An 18,817-nucleotide genomic window follows, 5' to 3' on the forward strand; every position below is an offset into this window, starting at 1 on the left:
TTTTCTTGCCTAAGAAATAGAATAATTAAACTAGTTCAAGTAAGAAACTCAATAAGTAGTACTGACTATTGAAGTGCTTCAAAGTTTGGTAGTTGTAAAGTACTAACTCTTACTCAAATAAGTACTACTCCAAGTGAGGATGACTTTGAAATTTGTCTTGAATTCTAGTATGACTAACTTCACACAACTATTTCCATGTAAAATGCCATCAATTGGCTTTTTGGGAAAGAACATCTCCAACTCTCGTAACGGCAACAATGAAATATGGTTCTAACACCTTCTCAAAGTTTGGCAATACTATAGTTTGAGCCTTAGATAATTTTTTTCTTGATCACTTGTAAACTCTTGTCTTACTTTTCCCTCCCATGAAAACTTATCCTTCTTTCGACATTCAGTAATATCAAGTTGAAGCCTCTATTAAGTAGTTTTTTCTTAGTGATTCCCATAGGTTTGGAATCCAAATACCTACCTTTTCAAATGTGCATAAGAATGCAAATTTTGAATAACTTTGTGAGAATAAGTATCATTCTCAAGCATGGGATTCCCAATTTAACATGAAATAAACGTGGAACGCTTAACAAACCAAACCCCACATTATTTGTTAGACCTATAAACTTAAATTCTATATATTCAAATCTTGTATTCTATTAGCAATATAGCGTAGAAGAGAAATTTGATTCAACTAGAAATTTTATCTACTTGCTATTCATGCTTTATATTTTTTAGGAAAATACACACTTCTTATTTGAAAATCATAAAATCATGTTCTATGTTCTAAAACACAATCTTCAGACTAAATCTTAAAAAAAAAAAAAAAAAAAAGCATTATTCTGTTTGTTTCTATTTACTTCTTTTAGGATATGCTCGACTTGGTTTGTTCCAGCCTCCCAAACACATGCAAGCATCTAGAAAGCTTATAATCACCAGCAACAGAGTCCTAAATATGATTTTTTTTTTTTTTTTTTTTTTTAATACTCCCTAGTTGATTTTATTTGAGAGAGAAAAAAAAATAGGAGGAAATTTATTTTTTAATTTTTTTTTATGTCAAATAATATAAGAAATGAATTTTTTTTCCATATTTTGTTATATATTTAATTTCTTTTTCACTTTCTTTGACAATCGAGTATTAAAATAAAAAAAAAAAAAAAAGTAGATTAGTTCTATTTTATTTTTATCTTTCTAATATTTTTCTAATACAGCAAGTAAACCCTTCAACAATTTATTCTTTTATTTTATTACTATTAGTATTATAATTTTAGCAGTGGGGGAAAAGAAAAAGACTTCACTATTTTCCATAAAACCTAAGGGCTAGTTTGGATTAAAGATTTTATTTGGATAAAACAAAAAAACCAAACAACTTCTTCTATCCTCACTTTCAATAACAGTCATTTTGGTGATGAGCCAACTCATCTTTAATCCCTATTTTGAAACAAAAAAAATAAATACACACTAATTTTAGTAGTAATTAGTACTTCATGCAATCATTATCAACTTTCATTCAAGTTCCTTTGCTTAACTATTAAATTATTATGACTTGCCTTCATTTGCTCTTCTAGAGGAAAAGAACAAAAGAACTTCAAATGTTAGAACAGTTCATATGCACTAAAGATAATGAGCAAAGGAAGAAAACAAAATGGGAAAACCTCTTAGGTTAAGCCCATTGCGCAGCAGAGACATCAGACTAGCACCATCTGCAAATAGAATAATCAGTACTCTCTTCTCTATTTTTGGGTACAAGAGAAGCTCGATTAATTCTCCATAAATCACACTCTTCTATAACATTTTTAAGGGGAGAATAATTCAAATTGAGGATGGTTAAATGGAATGGTTAGTTCCACCACGAGCTCCATGATCTCAGAGGGTAGTGGTTCAACAGATTTGAGGTAGAGCTGCTGTTGAACACTGATAGCCTACGCAGCTTATCATTTCTTTTCCCCATATCTCAGGCAGTGAAATTTCTTGAATGAATTAAGGCCAGCACTAAAGATTCAATCCACAATAGTTGAGTGTCATACAATATTGACATGTCATAAAATGTAAAGAAAAAAGAAACTGGCAAAAATAGAAACTATCCCTTTTATCTTCTCAAACAATTACACACACATTCCTATTCATTGCTTTGGACAAAGAAATGAAGAGCTAACATTTCTTACAGAAATGGTAATACATGCTTTATACCTAAAAGGGTATCCAAATTGACTCCCAATGGCATAAAATGTGATCTTCTAATCAACAGCAACTTCATCCCAAAGCCTAGAAAAGAACTTCATGCATCACACACTGATGTCACGATGACACCGACCAACAATAACCAAGGATATCGTCACCTGGTTGCTTCCTTTGGAGTGACATAGCTTCTGCTCTTGGTGACTCGGGAGTTCATGCCAAGGTCTCTGGTGCAATTTCCCAGCTGCTACTTATTCTGCCCCAACTCGAGAGCCGAGCCCGAAATTCGGAATCTAAACCAGAATCAGCCTCTGATGAATTACGCTGAGGCCCATTGCTCCCTCTACTGCGGATTTCCTCATCAATTTCTTCAATGTTACGGCGCTGCGATATCTTCAATAAATCTCCACCAATATCTAAATCATCTTCTACTTTAGCACGTGGATCCCCACCTAAATCCTCCACATCAGCTTCTCTGGTTGAGGGCAAAGGAGGCCTTTGGACCTCTTCTTGAACGTAGGCTCGAAAGTCATTCCTTGAGGGCTTTATCTTAGAGCAAAATACTTCAAGGAAATTATTCAAACAACCGCGGTTGAAAGCATTGATCCTGTTGTCAGCTCTATACCGGAAATTCTCATATGTAGTCTGTAAGAAAGTGTAGTAACATTAACTTAGCATCTGCAGCGAGAAAATGTAGTATTGACACAGTAAAAATATTTCAATTCCATGAATGAAGGCAATGACAGTAATAGTCGCTTTAAGGTCATGGAGACCATCTCAAACTATAAATGTAGCATGTATGTGAAGAAAATGTGATATTTACAAAGTCAAAAGATTTCAATTCCATGAATGAAGGCAATGACAGTAGTAGTTGCTTTAAGGCTACGGAGGCAAGCTCACAATAAAATGTGACCAAGGAACTGCCAGTTTGAAGCATCCAAATGGATTGAATAGGCATATACTAACATTTTTTTCATCCAACCACTAGAATTGCTAGTTGTCACCAAGCAGAGAGTACCATATCAGACTAAGAAGGCAATGGCAACAACCAGTAAGTTGGTGAACCACTACACTCCTTCATGGCAAAATGACCACAGTAGCCTCATTTTGTAATAGATCACTGCATTCAGTCAATTACCATCCCCCAAGTTAAGAACATGAATTTCTGACTACAAATGCAAGGGGGAGGGGCTCATTTAGCGTCTAGTACCAGTCCTTCCAATTAAATCTAGGTGCAGTACCAAACCACATAAGTCTTATTTTAAACCTGAGAAACTTTGATTCTACGTCCTTGTTGAATTTTAGTAGTTTTGCCCAAGGTTTCATCATTAGCCCCTGTACGACAGTGTGCACAGAACACTGCAATTGATTATAGGTCAACAAAAGCAGACAGGTTTGATAATGATAGTTGTTACACCCAGAGACAAGTCTGGACACAAAAGTCCATACCAGTGCCATGCCATCAAGAAAATCTACATTCAATTGTCAGTCTAAATATTTGCATAGTTCTACCATATTTTTTGTTTCTTAAAACTGGGTAAAACAAGCGAATTTCAATTTGTGGCCATAAATTCAAGCATCATCATATCCCAGATATAAACAACTAAGATAAGTTACACTGACCTGGTTTGTGCCTATAAGGTACAAATGGAAGCCAGTTAATCCACCAACAAACCACAATGAAATGAAACAATAGACCATTAATATCACAGACGCAGGCGATTCTTTCATTGCCTTCCAAACTGTGCCATGATGTTCATCCATCAGCACCTTAATGTAGAAAGCTGACATTGCAAACACATAGATGCAAAGAAGAGTTGAAGAAGAAACGAACAGGAAGAAGAAACGGTAGTTGCGCTGCACATTAACACAAGCAGGTAAGATTTCAAATATGCTCTGGCCTCATATGAAGCACAGATGAAAAAGAATACAACCAAATTAATGGCAGAAGTATAAAGCAAAGATGAGGGAAGCTGTAAATTACATGTTAAACAGCATACCAGTCCAATACACTGTCCCACCCAAGGGCAGTGGTGATCAAAACGTTCCACACAATTGTTACAAATGGAGCAATGTGAACAACGAGGAGGGCGATAAAGCATGCACGTGTCACAATACTTGATCCTCACAGGAATTCCATTAACCATAACTTCTTTTGTTCGAGGAAATTGCAAGCTTGGTGTCTGTCTCCCTGCAACCTCAGCTGATGCTGAAGCATCATAACGGAACTCGTCCTCAGGAGGATGGGAATTGCGTGGAATTATGCCTGGGTCTCGAGCTGAAGTGATAAGCAGCAGCACCAACACCTGTAAAAATAAACCATGAGCTTAAATGTCAAACCATAGGCTCCAAGAGAGGATATTAAAGTTTAAAAAGTATCCAAAAATAAAAGATTAAAGCAACCTACAAAAAAAACATGAAAATCACAGAACAGTGAGCATTTTAAAGGCTGCTAAATTATGATTTAAGATTTACTCAGACTTAGATCTGCACACCATTGCAAATGTATTCAGACCATTAGAGAATACAAGCCAGTGAAAAAGGGGGTCACTCTTAAGATTTACACAAAATTATACGATAATTATGAGACTTTTGACATCAAAATTCACTATTTTATGAAAAAGAACTCTTGTGAACCTGAGAACAAGTCCCACCCTATGCCTCATGAATTAAGAATTCTCACAACAACAAGATCTACTCGACATGATTAATGAATTTACAAACCTTTGCCTCACCAAAGAACAAAAATCAAAACAATTTTTTCCATCACAAACTCCTAAATAAGACCATCTTCTGGTGGTTCGAGACTTAAATCGGAAGTTTCTTGAAAGCTTGAGACTCAATGCATTGCTTTTGATTAAAAGATAAGACAAATATACACAAGAATAGACCTGTCCCCATCCTAACTTCAGCTGAATGTATGCCAGCCTTATCCATGCAAACCTATTACTTCACAATTTCTGGTCAATGCAGCAATAAGGATATAATATAAAATAAGGATAGTAGGCGTTTTCCTATGCCCCAGGACCAAAAATCACATGTGGAAGAAGAGAAACATGGGTGGGGTTAAAAATAAATAAATAATGCCACTTGGGGCAAAAACACAACACTGAAGTCATCTCCAAAATCCCTCCAACAAATCACATAAAATCCCCTCCATATAGACATCCATTGTTTACATAGAAAATACAAGACCAACAGAAATACTGAAAATAATAAAATTATAATAATTTTCCCTTGAAAATCAATATATCAAAATATTCTTCATAATACTATGTTCCATCTCAGGCTCGCATTCTCCATTATCTGAAGTCTCAGTCTCGACCATGTGTCGAAGTGAAACATAATTGAGATCAAGTGTAACCACAAATTTATTATGTTAGTCATACAAAAATATTTCCAGATAAGATATTACTAACAGTTCATACAACAATTAGTCAAAAGCCAACAGCAAATTAAGGGATTAAGATGACTAACATAGATAGTAAAGATGATTGCTGCCACCAGAACTGCATATCCAGCATTATATGATGAGAATTGGTGGCGGAGATGCCTTGCAACAAATACACAGAACAAAATAACAGGAACAATGATCAGTAATAATGTGACAAGCAGCGACCTAGCATCCGGGCCAAATATCAACCGCCCACCAAGTATGAACTTCTGCAGAAGAAACAACAAAAACAGGAACTTAAATGCTGAACCTACCTCAAAACAAGATAATTTTTAATAACCATGTGATTTAAAACACAAATGCCCAACAAAAGTCATACAAACATGGTAGGAAGGGTAACTTAATTTCACAGAGACACAAACTGAATTATGAACATTAGAAAGGATGCCCTCCCTCATGACACCAGTGAAACCAACAAACCTGGAACTCATTATTATGGCAGGCAAAGTCTGTAAGTGTATTATCGTGATTTTGGATGTGGTATACACAAATTGCAATGGATGATACACCACTGCCTAGGAAAAACACCAACACTTCTGGAAGCCTGAAGTGTGAAAATTCGGAACATGTCAGATACTGACATCTGTCCAACAGATGCCAAAATTAATTATTTTATTTTTATTTTTATTTTTGGACATGACAGAAACACTTCTGACATGGCGAGGACACATCAGGGACACCTTGCAGCAAAATGCTGCATTTTTTTGCGCAGCTTCCGCCCTTTAATTATGTTGGCCCTGAAAGATTGAGTCAAGAGGTTCTTTGACATTGGAGTGGTTGGATTTCAGGAGCCCTAGTGCCACTGTGCTAACCTTGCATAGCACCACAAAACCTCCCAATCTCCAGAATTCCACGCTCTCTCTAAGCCAATGCTAGATTGCCACTCTCTGTAAATCTTTTTCTTAAAATAAAGAAAATAAAAATAAAAATCTTGATGAGCCATGCCTTGAGTTGTTTTCTGTCAGAGGATCAATGTTCTAATAATGTAGTTGATGATTGTATAACTGCAATTTGTAAAATGAGCAATAGATAATTGTGCATGAATGATGCTTATATTTTATAATATTTGTCACTAAAGGGAAAAACATGCCTAAATATATATTTTTGTATTAATGAAATAATATATCCCTGCTTTGTTATATGAAGGTATCCTCATTTTTTTAATTTTCCATATCGCAATGTCTGTATCATGTCATATCCGTGTCCTGTATCAGTATTGGTGCTCCCTAGCCATTGCCTTTTCAAAAACAAGATATTGGATATTGAAGATGATAACCAAACTAGCATGAAGAACTGAACTTGAAGCACATAATAAGAACACATTTTGGGGGATGCATCATCAACAAAAAGAAATAAAACTTGTCCAAACTCACAATCATGCCTCTTAATTGATACAACGCAAGAAGAGATAAAAAGAGTACCAAATGTCAAAGCACACTCGCATCAAGAATCCACTGAAATGACTGTCATGTAGGAATTTAGGTGGTCTTCAATTGAACTTCAATATCTGAACCTTTAAGAAAGCACTCCCTCAGCCAATCACTGCCATGCTATGGCATCCGCTGAGGTTATTTATTTTATAATGGAATCAAATACAAGTTTTAATTAATGTAGCTTTGAGGGATAGGAAGAAAACTGTTTGTGGCAATCAAAACACTCTAAATTATCCATCAAAATAGAACACAATAAATCCTTTTGGAAATAGCACAATTAGTGTAACACATCTAGGAAGAAAATCTGGGCATCGAGGTCAACACAAGGAATCGCATATCCTCCCGACAATCTTCCTAGCCTAAGAGAAAATTGGGGCACCCAAGCCACTACCACAAGGAATCACATGCTGACAACAAACTTCCATATTTTCCCTCTCTCTCAACCCCATCTTTGAAGGCTGTGAACTTTCATCAAAATGTTTCAAATTTGCACAGCAGTGATGTAAGAGGGTTCAGGTTGGTGGATATGCAGCTCCAATCTGCCTTTGTAGGGGCAGACTTGAGTCCCCAAAATATTTTGGGTCAATAGTTGGGACAAACATTGTGGTCCGAGCTGCATTCAAGGCAAAGCATTGGAATCTAGGATACCTAAAGCGGTAACTAGAACTCAAGTATGAGACCAGCTATTCTAAAATTTTGATATAGGCCATAGTTTTTTTTTGAGTAATTACTATATTTTACATTTCATTTGCATATAGCATGTATTATAGTATTGTATTGTACAAGTATGATAAAAGTGTTAAATTAGCAGAAGACAATGCTCACTAGTGGAGCTCTATTCCTCATCAATCCACCTAGAAATCCAAAATATTTGCAATGCTTTCATACAAAGTGTGGTTTTATGCATAGTCCCAGAGGATTCACTCAAGAATTAGGTATCCCAGGATGGAGTTGTATTTCCTACCCCAATCCACAATCCCCACCCCCTTCCCCAAACCAAACAAAATAATAATAGTAATAATAATAATTAAAAATAATAATAACATGCCGCTCAACCCACAATCTCCCCCAAATCAATCCTTTGTATGAATATAATTATAAATATATGTGTGGGAGGTGTGTACTTTTTATTTAAATTGTCCTTAGTTTCTTAACAAGTCATCATTTTTATCTTATGCTGTTGCCTTGTTGATAACTTAAGACATTTTTTTTCAAATTTCTGTGCATTATTTTGCACTTGGCCCTAGGGGGAGGCAGATCCCCTAATAAGATAGAGATGGGGGAACCTATTATGCTCTATGGTACATTGATGGCAACAGATGGGCACAGATCATCTTGGTGAGGAGATTCAATTTCCGGTGCTCCCGCTCCATATCAACCTTATTTAATCCCCATTATGCTGCAACAAAAACAAACGTTCTGTTACATGCTCAAAAGCTGTAACTTTTTTCAAATTTCTGCGCATTATTTTGCACTTGGCAGGGCAGATTTGGAACCCTAGAGGGAGGCAGATCCCTTAATAAGACAGAGATATGCTCTATGGTACATTGATGGCAACAGATGGGCACAGATCATCTTGGTGAGGAGATTCAATTTCTGGTGCTCCCACTCCACATTAACCTTATTTGATCCCCATTATGCTGCAACAAAAACAAACGTTCTGGTACATGCTCAAAAGCCGTCATTTTTTTCAAATTTCTGCTCATTATTTTGCACTTGGCAGGGCAGATTTGGATCCCTAGAGGGAGGCAGATCCCCCAGTAAGACAGAGATGGAAGAACCTATTATGCCCTATGAGTACATTGATGGCAACAGATGGACACAGATCATCTTGGTGAGTAGATTCAATTTCTGGTGCTCCCACTCCACATCAACCTTATTCGATCCCCATTATGCTGTAACAAAAACAAACGTTCTGGTACATGCTCAAAAGCTGTCATTATAAGCTGACTGGATCAAATGCAATAAATGTAGATTGTGGAAAGATCCACTGACTAGATAAATGATTTGCATAGGCAATAACTAATGGGTTTCTCGCAATTATATTGGCCGTCAAGAGGATATTATCAAAAGAAGCTAACAAAGGATTAAAGTCATCTTGTACAAATTTTAAAATTTCAAATCAGTTTTTTTTCTCTTTTTCCTTTTTTTCAGTTTTCTTGAGGAAGGACTTCTTGTTCTCCTTTACTGTATCAGTTTCTCCTGGCTCTCTTCAATAAAGCTTCTTTGTCTATCCAAAAAACTTTTGAAAAAAAATAAATAAATCAGTTTCGCCAAGGATCAAAGTCATTTAAGCTTCCAAATGAAAGGTAATGAAACTTGAGCAAGAATAGGAAGACTTGTTAAGGATAAAGCTCTCTTAGCCTAACATGTGAGGTTTCTCTATGGCATAGGAACAAAATTACATTAGCACCAAGGTGTAATCTTTAATCATATATACCATTCTTATTCATTTAAATTCTATAAGAATCTGCAAATATCAATTAAAAAGGAATTTCTATGTGCCATATATACCCCAAACGTCACTATAATCCAATTAATTGTATTAAATCTGATTTGCTTCAAGGATTCAAGTATGCAAAGTTTCCAATATCACACACACATGCACACTTGGACAGCTGGTGAAATTTTGATTAGGATCATGCCCACCAAAAAGGATTCATGTTTTTGTATCTTATAGTTGCAGCTCTGGAGTTATGTTAGAGAATTTTTTGGTGGGGGGGGGGGGGGTGTGGAATTTTTCAACATGTCAAAGAATTTGTTCACTAATTTGATGTCCCTTAATAGACAGTGAAGAATCATTTATCAATTAGTGGCAGGAAGCTATTGCTTGTAGCCTATTATAACCAGCAAGCATCCACCCCTATCAAAATAAAAAGTACCAAGCATAGCTTGAAAAAGAAAGCCTCTGCCAAATAGCCATAATGAACCTCTGCAACCATCCTGTGTGGAGCATAATGAAACTGCATGCACCGACGAAAAGCCCTTTCTAAACATCATCACAGAAAACTAAAGCACTAACTCGTCTTTACTAATATTCTAATAGAAGGTAACAAGCAACAGCTCTCGCACTTATCTATAAGAACCATTGCACATTAGAGCTATAGAAAGATAGCTGCATCAGTGCATCTGTTCTCTTGCTTCTTTGAAAATGTGCTTTCGGCTAGCTCTAACCTATCTATTCATCTCCTTCTTCAAATAACTATTTAGGAATCATTCTATTCTTGCCCTGCACATCAACTATCAAGTAAACAGAGAGGAAAAACTATCTACTCAGTACATTTTTCCAAAATATGATTTTAATTAATATTTTTTTTTCTACAATAAAATGAAAGGTGTTAGATCAAATGGCTAACAGATTTTTTTGGCAACCATGACATGCAAGATTTCCTTGACACCTTTATTGTTAAAGAGGAGGCATCTAAAGGATTCTTCAAGTGCCACTGTTCCTCCTCCTCCCTCTCTCTTATCAAAAAATAAAAAATAAAAAAGGACCCAGATACGGATGCTGAATACCTAAATTATCAATCCATACAGCGAACCTGGATACAAAGGCAGTGCAATATTGAACCAAATGTGAACAATGTTAGTAGATGAACCATATGCTTCAAACCCAATAATGCTCCCCCTTCATTGAAAAATGGCTTCTAATATGGCTACTTCCATGAACAATTTTCGAAAGGTGTTCTCTTGAACAGCTGTACCTAGCCCATAAATTGTCCATACTCTATTCATAACATGTCCATCACCTATTCTCGAACAACAATTGTCATGTCCATTTACCTAAAAATTACACAACATATTATGAAAATTATACTGCATAATCCAAATTTCTTCATGAAATTTCCAAGGGATTAATATTGGTGGGTGAATAATAGGCTTCAAATCCAACATTGGAGAGCCATCATCAGACGTCATCTTCTCCACAAACGGAAGCATTGTTGGATTCAAAGTGTATTGGTGAATGAACAATAGGCTTTGGATCCAACAAATCCACCACTACACTTCAGATCCAACAAAGGTCCTCTTCACGAAGAAGATGGCTTCTAATAATAGCTAATTCCAAGGAGTGCCACTAGATCTAATAATGTGTACCTTGTTAACCAAAATGTTCTTGAATTGTATATTATCTAGCACTAGAAATATACATTTTCTAGGTATTATATGGGTCCAGGTCCACTGAGGCATCAGTATTGATTATATATATATATATATATATATATATATATATATTATCAGTCCAAGAATATTTTTCTTTATCAGAACAGACAGGAGGAGGGAGGGAGGGAGAAATGTGGCACTCCAAGAAAGACTAAGTAGGTACCTTTCTTTAACTCTAAACTATCCATAAGCACACACTCCCATAAATTTTAATTTAAAAAATTTGGAAATTAATGTATTATAAGTTTTGCTACTATTTTTTTAATTGGTAAAAAATATGGGTAGCTATGGGACAACTATAAGGATATTTAAGGGATGTCAAAGATGAGATTAAAAGGTAACCACTATTAGGGAAATCCCCTTTATAGATTAGAGAAGTAGAGATGGGTAACTATGGGACAACAGGATATTTAAGACATGTCAAAGATGAGATTAAAAGATAACCGCTATTAGGGAAATCCCCTTTATAGATTAGAGAAGTAGAGGAGTATAGATTTCTATTACTATTGTTTTCATTATTGCTAATCATGGGCACACACTCCCTAAATTTTTCTTTTTAAATTTAGGAAAATAACTGTCTAGAAGATGGGCAGGGGTTAAAGGGTATTTCAGTTGATTAGGAGTACAGTTATGAAGCAATAACAGGGAATTTTGGGCGTTCAAAAAACCAGACCAAGTTGGGGAATCCACTTCCTCACTGGTATAGATGTGTCATGGGCACAAACGGGCAACATGGTCAATATGTCCTTTTTTTAATGCATAAATTCAATTTTGTTTGGCTACTTGATGGTGACCTAGTGATGAGATAATAATTATTAAGGTCCCTAAAATCAAATGTTTGATGGGTCCATAAAATTCTTTAAACACCCAGGGAGGTTGATGTCTCTTTGGCAATCCACAAGAGAGATCAATGTCATTTCTGGCAAATGTCATGAGAAGTCAATTCTTTTGCTACTTGGTTACTTGATCATGAAGTAACGAGGTATAACTTTCCCTGGAATCAAATTTCAAGAGAGGTCTATGAAATTTTTGAAACCCCAAGGCAGGCCCATGTTTTCTTTTCTCTCTTTTTTTTTTTTAACAAACCTCTTTGGCTACTTCCAAAAAGATAGGCAGTTTCACAATGACTCCTTGTTATAAATAAACTCAGCTCATAAGTCACCCAACAACAACAAAACATCACCACAACCATTAATATTATCAAAATCATTCTCCTCTACAGACTCAAGACCCCATTTAAGCCCTCACCCCCTCAGCACCACACCGCCTGGTTCACGGTCATCCCTAATTTTTATTACTAGATAACCAAAGAATTATATTAAGAGAATAGAAGAACGTAATATTGTCCTAAAGGGGGGGGGGGGGAGAGAGAGAAACAACTAATGCAGCAACATTTATCAAACTCTTTAAATGTCAACAATGGTCTTAAATTTTGGTCATTGTGCCAAAATTTTGGATTTCAAGAGAGTTCAAAAGGTAATCACGATTCAATTTATTTTTTTGCAAAATTTCAAGAATTACAGCCCAAATTTCTAAAATTTAATTTAAAAACTAAAGAAAACCAACAAAACTTGAAGTTTTTTAAATATTGTTTCTTAATTATTCACAATCATCCATTTTTACATTTCCTGAATTTTCATTCATAATTTCCATAATTTATTATAATTTCCAATATTTCTCTAAATTAAAATCAAATTTTGGTTTGAATTTTTGTATAGGTTGAGGCCCTCTAAATTTACATCAAAATTGAGATGTTAGTCCTTGATGTCAACCAAGCTTGATTCATGAAGTCCACAAAAATAAGTACACCTAAGCAAAGTAAAAAAAAAGAACTCAACCCCATGGTTATGGTACAAGTACAGGGTATGCTGCTTAAGAGGTACACTGTTTTCATGTAGAGAAAATAGACTAAAGACTTAGACTGTACACCATTTTCAGCTCGTGGTACACCAGAACCATAGTTACCTAGAACATGGTGCATTCCTGTTGTTCTATGAGTATAGGTACAAGTATAGGGTATGCTACTTAAGAGGCACACAATTCTCGAGAAGGAGGTGGTAGGCTTAGGTGGTACACCATTGCAGATCATGGTGCACTTGAACCATAATATGTTTCGATTATTTACTTATATTCAATAATTTTCATATTCAAGTCATATGTGTGTGTAATAAACTAACATTACAATTTTTTTAACAACTTCAACTCTTTTTTTTATAAATTTTAATGAGAGCAATAAAATTATCAAATTTTTTGGTAAAACAGAAGACCTAACCCAACAATAGGCCTCTCCCTCTATTTATAATATATATATCAATCCATTCTAATGACCACAATACCCTTATAACTCTCACTTATTAACATAACACTAACACACTAATAATGCTAAATAACGAAAATAACCATTGACACTCCCCCTCAAGTTGGACCATAAATTCCATATGCTCCTAACTCAATACAAAAAAAAAAATTAACACAAAAAAAGCTAAACCTTCGATAAACAAATCAACAAGTAGCATATCAAACTTCATATAAGTGGCTGTAATCACATTCTGTACAAGTTTCTCCTTAACAAAGTGGCAATCAACTTCAATGTGTTTTACCAGCTCAAGGAACATCGGGTTGGAGGCAATATGAAGAGCAGCTTGATTATTACACATCAACTCCATAGCCGCAGAATGTGGAAAATGCAATTCTTCCAACATGTTTTCGACCAAACAAGCTCACATCTAGTGTGAGCCATGGCCCTATAATCTGACTCAGCACCTGACCTAGCCACTATAGCTTGTTTCTTACTCATCCAATAAACCAAGTTACAAAGATACAATACCCAGTGGTTGTGGATCTTCTGTACACAATGTGCATTAATATACCCCTAAATATAAGTGCAACCTTGATTTCAATATAAAAGCCCTCTCCCAATTGCACCCTTTGAGATATCTCAAGATGCGAATTATTGTGTCCCGATGACTTGTCCTCGAAGAATCCAAAAATTGACTCACAACACTTATTGCAAAAGATACCGTCCGAGTGACTATGAGGTAATTCAGTTTTATAACACATCTCCAGTATCGCCTAGGTTAGGCAACAAATCACCCATATCCAGCAATAATTTGTTGCTCTATGACCATAAACCCTTTCTAACTCTCACTTATTAGTAGAACACTAACACATTAATAATGCTAAATGACTAAAATAACCATTAACAATAACTACATCACTATTATTCTTAAACAAACAATAATTAACTAGCAAATTAACTTATTTCCTTTACCATAAACTAGTGTCTTATTTTTTAATAATATTATACTAATAGACAAATTTGTTGGACTCTTTAAATAAACAACATTAAAAATATTAAAATTATTTTTTCAGCTGTACAACTTTCAAGGATGGATGTTTGGCATTCCACTACCAATAAAAAACAAAAAATATGGGGGCTGAATAAACAATTCTCTCTCGGGACTGAAACAGCTCTCTTTCTCTCTCTCTTTCTCAGTTGAGAACACCCACCATCTCTCTCTCAACTTGTTCGATGAGATCTATCTGCCATGCAATAGGCGAACAGCAAGAAGCCCACTTCCAAGCAGCCAGAATTCATTTCTTCTGACCATTGCAGGCTTCACAACAGTTTTATGGCAGCAATTTCAACTCTCCTCTAGGATTCTACCTTCAAGGTTCAAGCAAAACTCAATTTTCAATTTTTCTTACAATATTTTAAAAATTTTCAAAATATTTTCCTATGATTTTTATATGAAAAATGTTAACTAATTTGGGTCGCCACTTGTGGGGATTTGGATCTCAACCACCATTGGCCCAGGAACGCTATCAAACCCTGAATTGGAATGTTTGATCCGGATTGCAGATTTTGTGTTTGGAGGGGGGGTGGTGTGCAGTGACCCAAGAAACCATGCTCCAAACTAACTCAAGAGAAGTCCTCTGTCTTTAAATGGATTCCCTCCCGCAATTCTTCACCCCAGAAGAATCAATTGCGTAGTAGACTTAGCCTCCACAATAGAGAAACTCCCTTCCCAGTTCCCCCATTCCCATCAAAAATTTTATTCATGAATAAATCCGTTAGCTTATCCTTTTGTTCAAAATGGTGACACATCTCCATCCCAACATAAATTGCCATCAATGGAGCAAATGTATTATCTAAATAAGCAATCTCATATTCTCATGCCAATTAACATCACCAAAAACCTTCCATTTGCAATCAAAAGTTGCTTGCCTAGAAGCGAGATACTATTGTTTGTTAATGGAAGAAGAAGAAGTGTGCTTTTAAACAAATAAATATTTACCTGAAGCACCATCAAACTTCCTTGCTTTAATCCATCCAACTGTATCCGAACTCTGAACAGATTTCTTCTTTGACAAAATCCAAACTCCAAACTATCACATCTTGAACTTGGTCTACCCTCAAATAGAACTCTTTCCTGATTTCTCCCTAAAATGAGTTCTAATCTAGATTTGCTAGTCTGCCAACAATAAAACAAGCTTGAGTTTGTACTTTTATGAAGCTACTTCAAGTGTATTAAATTAGGAAGGATTGGAATCAACTTAGGACTTCTAACTTGTTCATCAAGAGTTCAACTTAATTAATATTGATTAATTAAATTTTTCTTTCCTGAACATAAAATGTAAATTATTGATCACAACACCACAACTAATTTGAAAAATCTAATGTTGAAAAGAACAAACATTTGGTTCCTCAGCAAAAGAAATTGCTTTCCTCAATATACCGGTTGCCCTGTACAGTAAAATGATCAAGCCAAGCAGTTTCTTTTCTCTCTGTTTCCTTCCGCACCCCCTTTTTAAACAATCCTAATACCTCAAACATAATTATTATTTAGGTTTCACTAGATTTTTCTTTTACAAGATTCTAATCTCTCACAAGGCTTACAAGCATTATTTTTAATGCTTAACCAAACTATAAGTCAAAACTGTTTCAGAACAAAACTCAACTCAAGAATCTTGAATTTCACACATATAAAGCATAATTTTTCAAATCCATTTTGACAAAAACTTCATTTTCTCACATATAAAACCTCATCTTCTCAATAGCGTAGGGTTTTGCTTCACTCGGTTTTACTTTATAATGCATGGAAAGATGCAACTTGAGAAAAGAGAACTCAAAAAGAAAAAATTACATAAGCAGCCATATATTGATTTCAACACTGCTCTAATATAGTTCCAAGTGAGGGGGGGGGGGGGGAGTGAAAACGAGCAAATTAAAAATATAGTTTCAACCACATTATACATCAAGAAGATGAAGATGATGATGATGATGATGATCAATGGGTTAGAGAAAATCCTTGCTAGTCTCCCACAGCTGAAAATATCTCTATAGGAATGCCAAATTGTTCAAATGGGAGGCATAAGAACAATTAACAGAATAATAACTAATCTCCAGCAACATGTGAACCCCAAACAGAGAAACTCAAGCTTCATGCACTCAGCCACTGCAACCCATGAGCTATACTTTTCATTACTAAAATTTCAGTCAGTTTCCTGGGTGATAGAAGACATTATTTAACAAATTATGAACGCAATAATATCAAATGACTATGGCAAAAATGACTCTCCTGTCCCTAATCAATCCCACAACATTTAGGCATCAGAACTGCCTACCTGATTTCATTCTCCATTCCATGCTCATGAACAAATATGCCAAAAGAAAAGCATGTCATCATGACCACTCTGCCTTCCACTAACTCTCCCAGTAACCAAACACTAACGCTCCATTTGCTTGTTAAGAAAATGAAAAAGCAAATCAAACTTCTGAGTTTCATAATCCTGATAATTTCATCCCCTAAAACCATCAATCACCAAAACCTCACATAACATTAGGTTCAGTTACGCGAGTCACTTTAGAATAGTCAAAATTTGTTCTCTTCTCCTCTATTTCTCATCAACCCAACTGAGAGTATCTCACATGACACCAAACAGTACCCATAAAACCTAATTCGAGCACAATTCAAATAATACATCGAACAAAATCACTAAATCAGAGGGTTCCCGCTAAATTTTAGACAAACCTAACGAATCGAAAGCATACCCAGATGATAAAAAACAGTGGAGGACGCGAAATGAAACGAAAAACCAGATTCAAACTGGAAAACAGAACTTACATTACTTCCCTTCCACAGTTCGTAAACGCGCTTAGCCATCATAAACCTGGGGCTCCTACTACGCCGGAAAGGAGTCGAAGATTTGGAACTTGAGGGTGCTCATGCCCTTCATGCCCAAATCCCTGCAAGACCTCGCCGTCCCGATTGATGATTGTTGAGGGTATATTGTGATATTTGGGTTTTCAGTCGTTGCTTTTTTGAATGAAGATGTGATGTGTGGGGAGAGAGAGAGCGAGAGAGAGGGAAAAAGGGAAAGAGAGATCTTTTGGTTTTGGGGGCGAAGAGCAGGATGATCCAAGATGGCGGTTTGGAGTTGGGAATTTGGAAAGACTTTGAGGAACGTTTCGGCAAACTTTGTATGCCCGTCCTGTGGAAAACTTATATATATATATATATATATATATATATATTATTTGAAACTAGCCTACTCTTTAGAATTTTTTAAACTAATGCACGCTGAAATTACCACATTGCCCCCGCCCCCTTCGGGCGTTGGCCATCACGTCTACGACTTACGATTACGAGAGATCTACCGTGAAACAGTAATCGCGAGCAAGGCCGTATTTATGACCATTCAAAACAAATAATATTTTAAAAAAACACTTGGATCTCTCCCATTTTTATTTTTGTTATTTTTTATAGGAGACAATAAAAATTATTTTTACATTTAAAATTTTCTTATTTTAAGAAATAATAATAAAAAGTTATGAGAATTTATTTAAATTTTAAAATACAAAATAATTTATAAAATTATTATATACTATATATATATATATATTACACTATTTTTAAAATTTCTAAAATATCCATATAATTATCTTTAATTCTTACCCTGTATGTATTGCTTTGATTCTTTAATTTTAAAAAAAAATCCCAAAAATTAATAATTTAATTAAATTAAAATATCTCCTAATTTTTTATTTATTTTTTTATTTTATATTACTCATAATTTTAATATGTATGGGTCTTTTGGAACATCTCAAGTGACACATGCATAAAATTATGAGTAATAAAAATTTGACTATTGATAAAAAAAAATAGAATTAAATCTTTTATATTTTTTGCATACAAAAAAATATTTGAAAAATCGAAATGGATGTGTGCAATAATTTTGGGCTGACAAACTAACTACCTTTCGAAAATTATAAGTTTTGAAATTTTGATTTTCAAAATTAAAAATGCTAGTTTTAAAAAGTGTATTCAAACAATTGTAGACACTCTGGGTCAAATATAATAAGAAAATATATTTTCTATTTTTATATAATTAATTCATCTAAGGAAAAGTTTTAAAAATTTTCAAACAAAAATTCAAAAAAAAAATAAAAATGTTGAAAATTGGATGGATGTTTTAAAAATTATTGTACTTAAAATTTTGTGATTTTGCTTATTTTTGTGTGTGTGCGTCCCTATAATTTAAAAAATGACAATGAGACTACATCTCACCTATATTAGCTTTGAGGAGGGTTTATCTAATA

General features: G+C 34.9%; 1 protein-coding gene across 1 annotated transcript; it reads right to left on the minus strand.

Annotated features, from left to right (window-relative positions):
- Positions 1 to 1,955: 1,955 nt before the first annotated feature.
- Positions 1,956 to 17,730, minus strand: LOC131161571 (protein S-acyltransferase 8-like). The gene is given in 6 exon segments (XM_058117413.1): positions 1,956 to 2,380; positions 2,383 to 2,811; positions 3,790 to 4,023; positions 4,167 to 4,472; positions 5,644 to 5,829; positions 17,343 to 17,730. Coding segments are annotated over 6 exon segments (1,254 nt in total). The 5' UTR covers positions 17,385 to 17,730; the 3' UTR covers positions 1,956 to 2,323.
- Between the last annotated feature and the right edge of the window lie 1,087 nt (positions 17,731 to 18,817).

The sequence above is a fragment of the Malania oleifera genome, chromosome 8 (genome assembly GCF_029873635.1).
Source record: "Malania oleifera isolate guangnan ecotype guangnan chromosome 8, ASM2987363v1, whole genome shotgun sequence".
NCBI classification, from domain to species: domain Eukaryota; kingdom Viridiplantae; phylum Streptophyta; class Magnoliopsida; order Santalales; family Ximeniaceae; genus Malania; species Malania oleifera.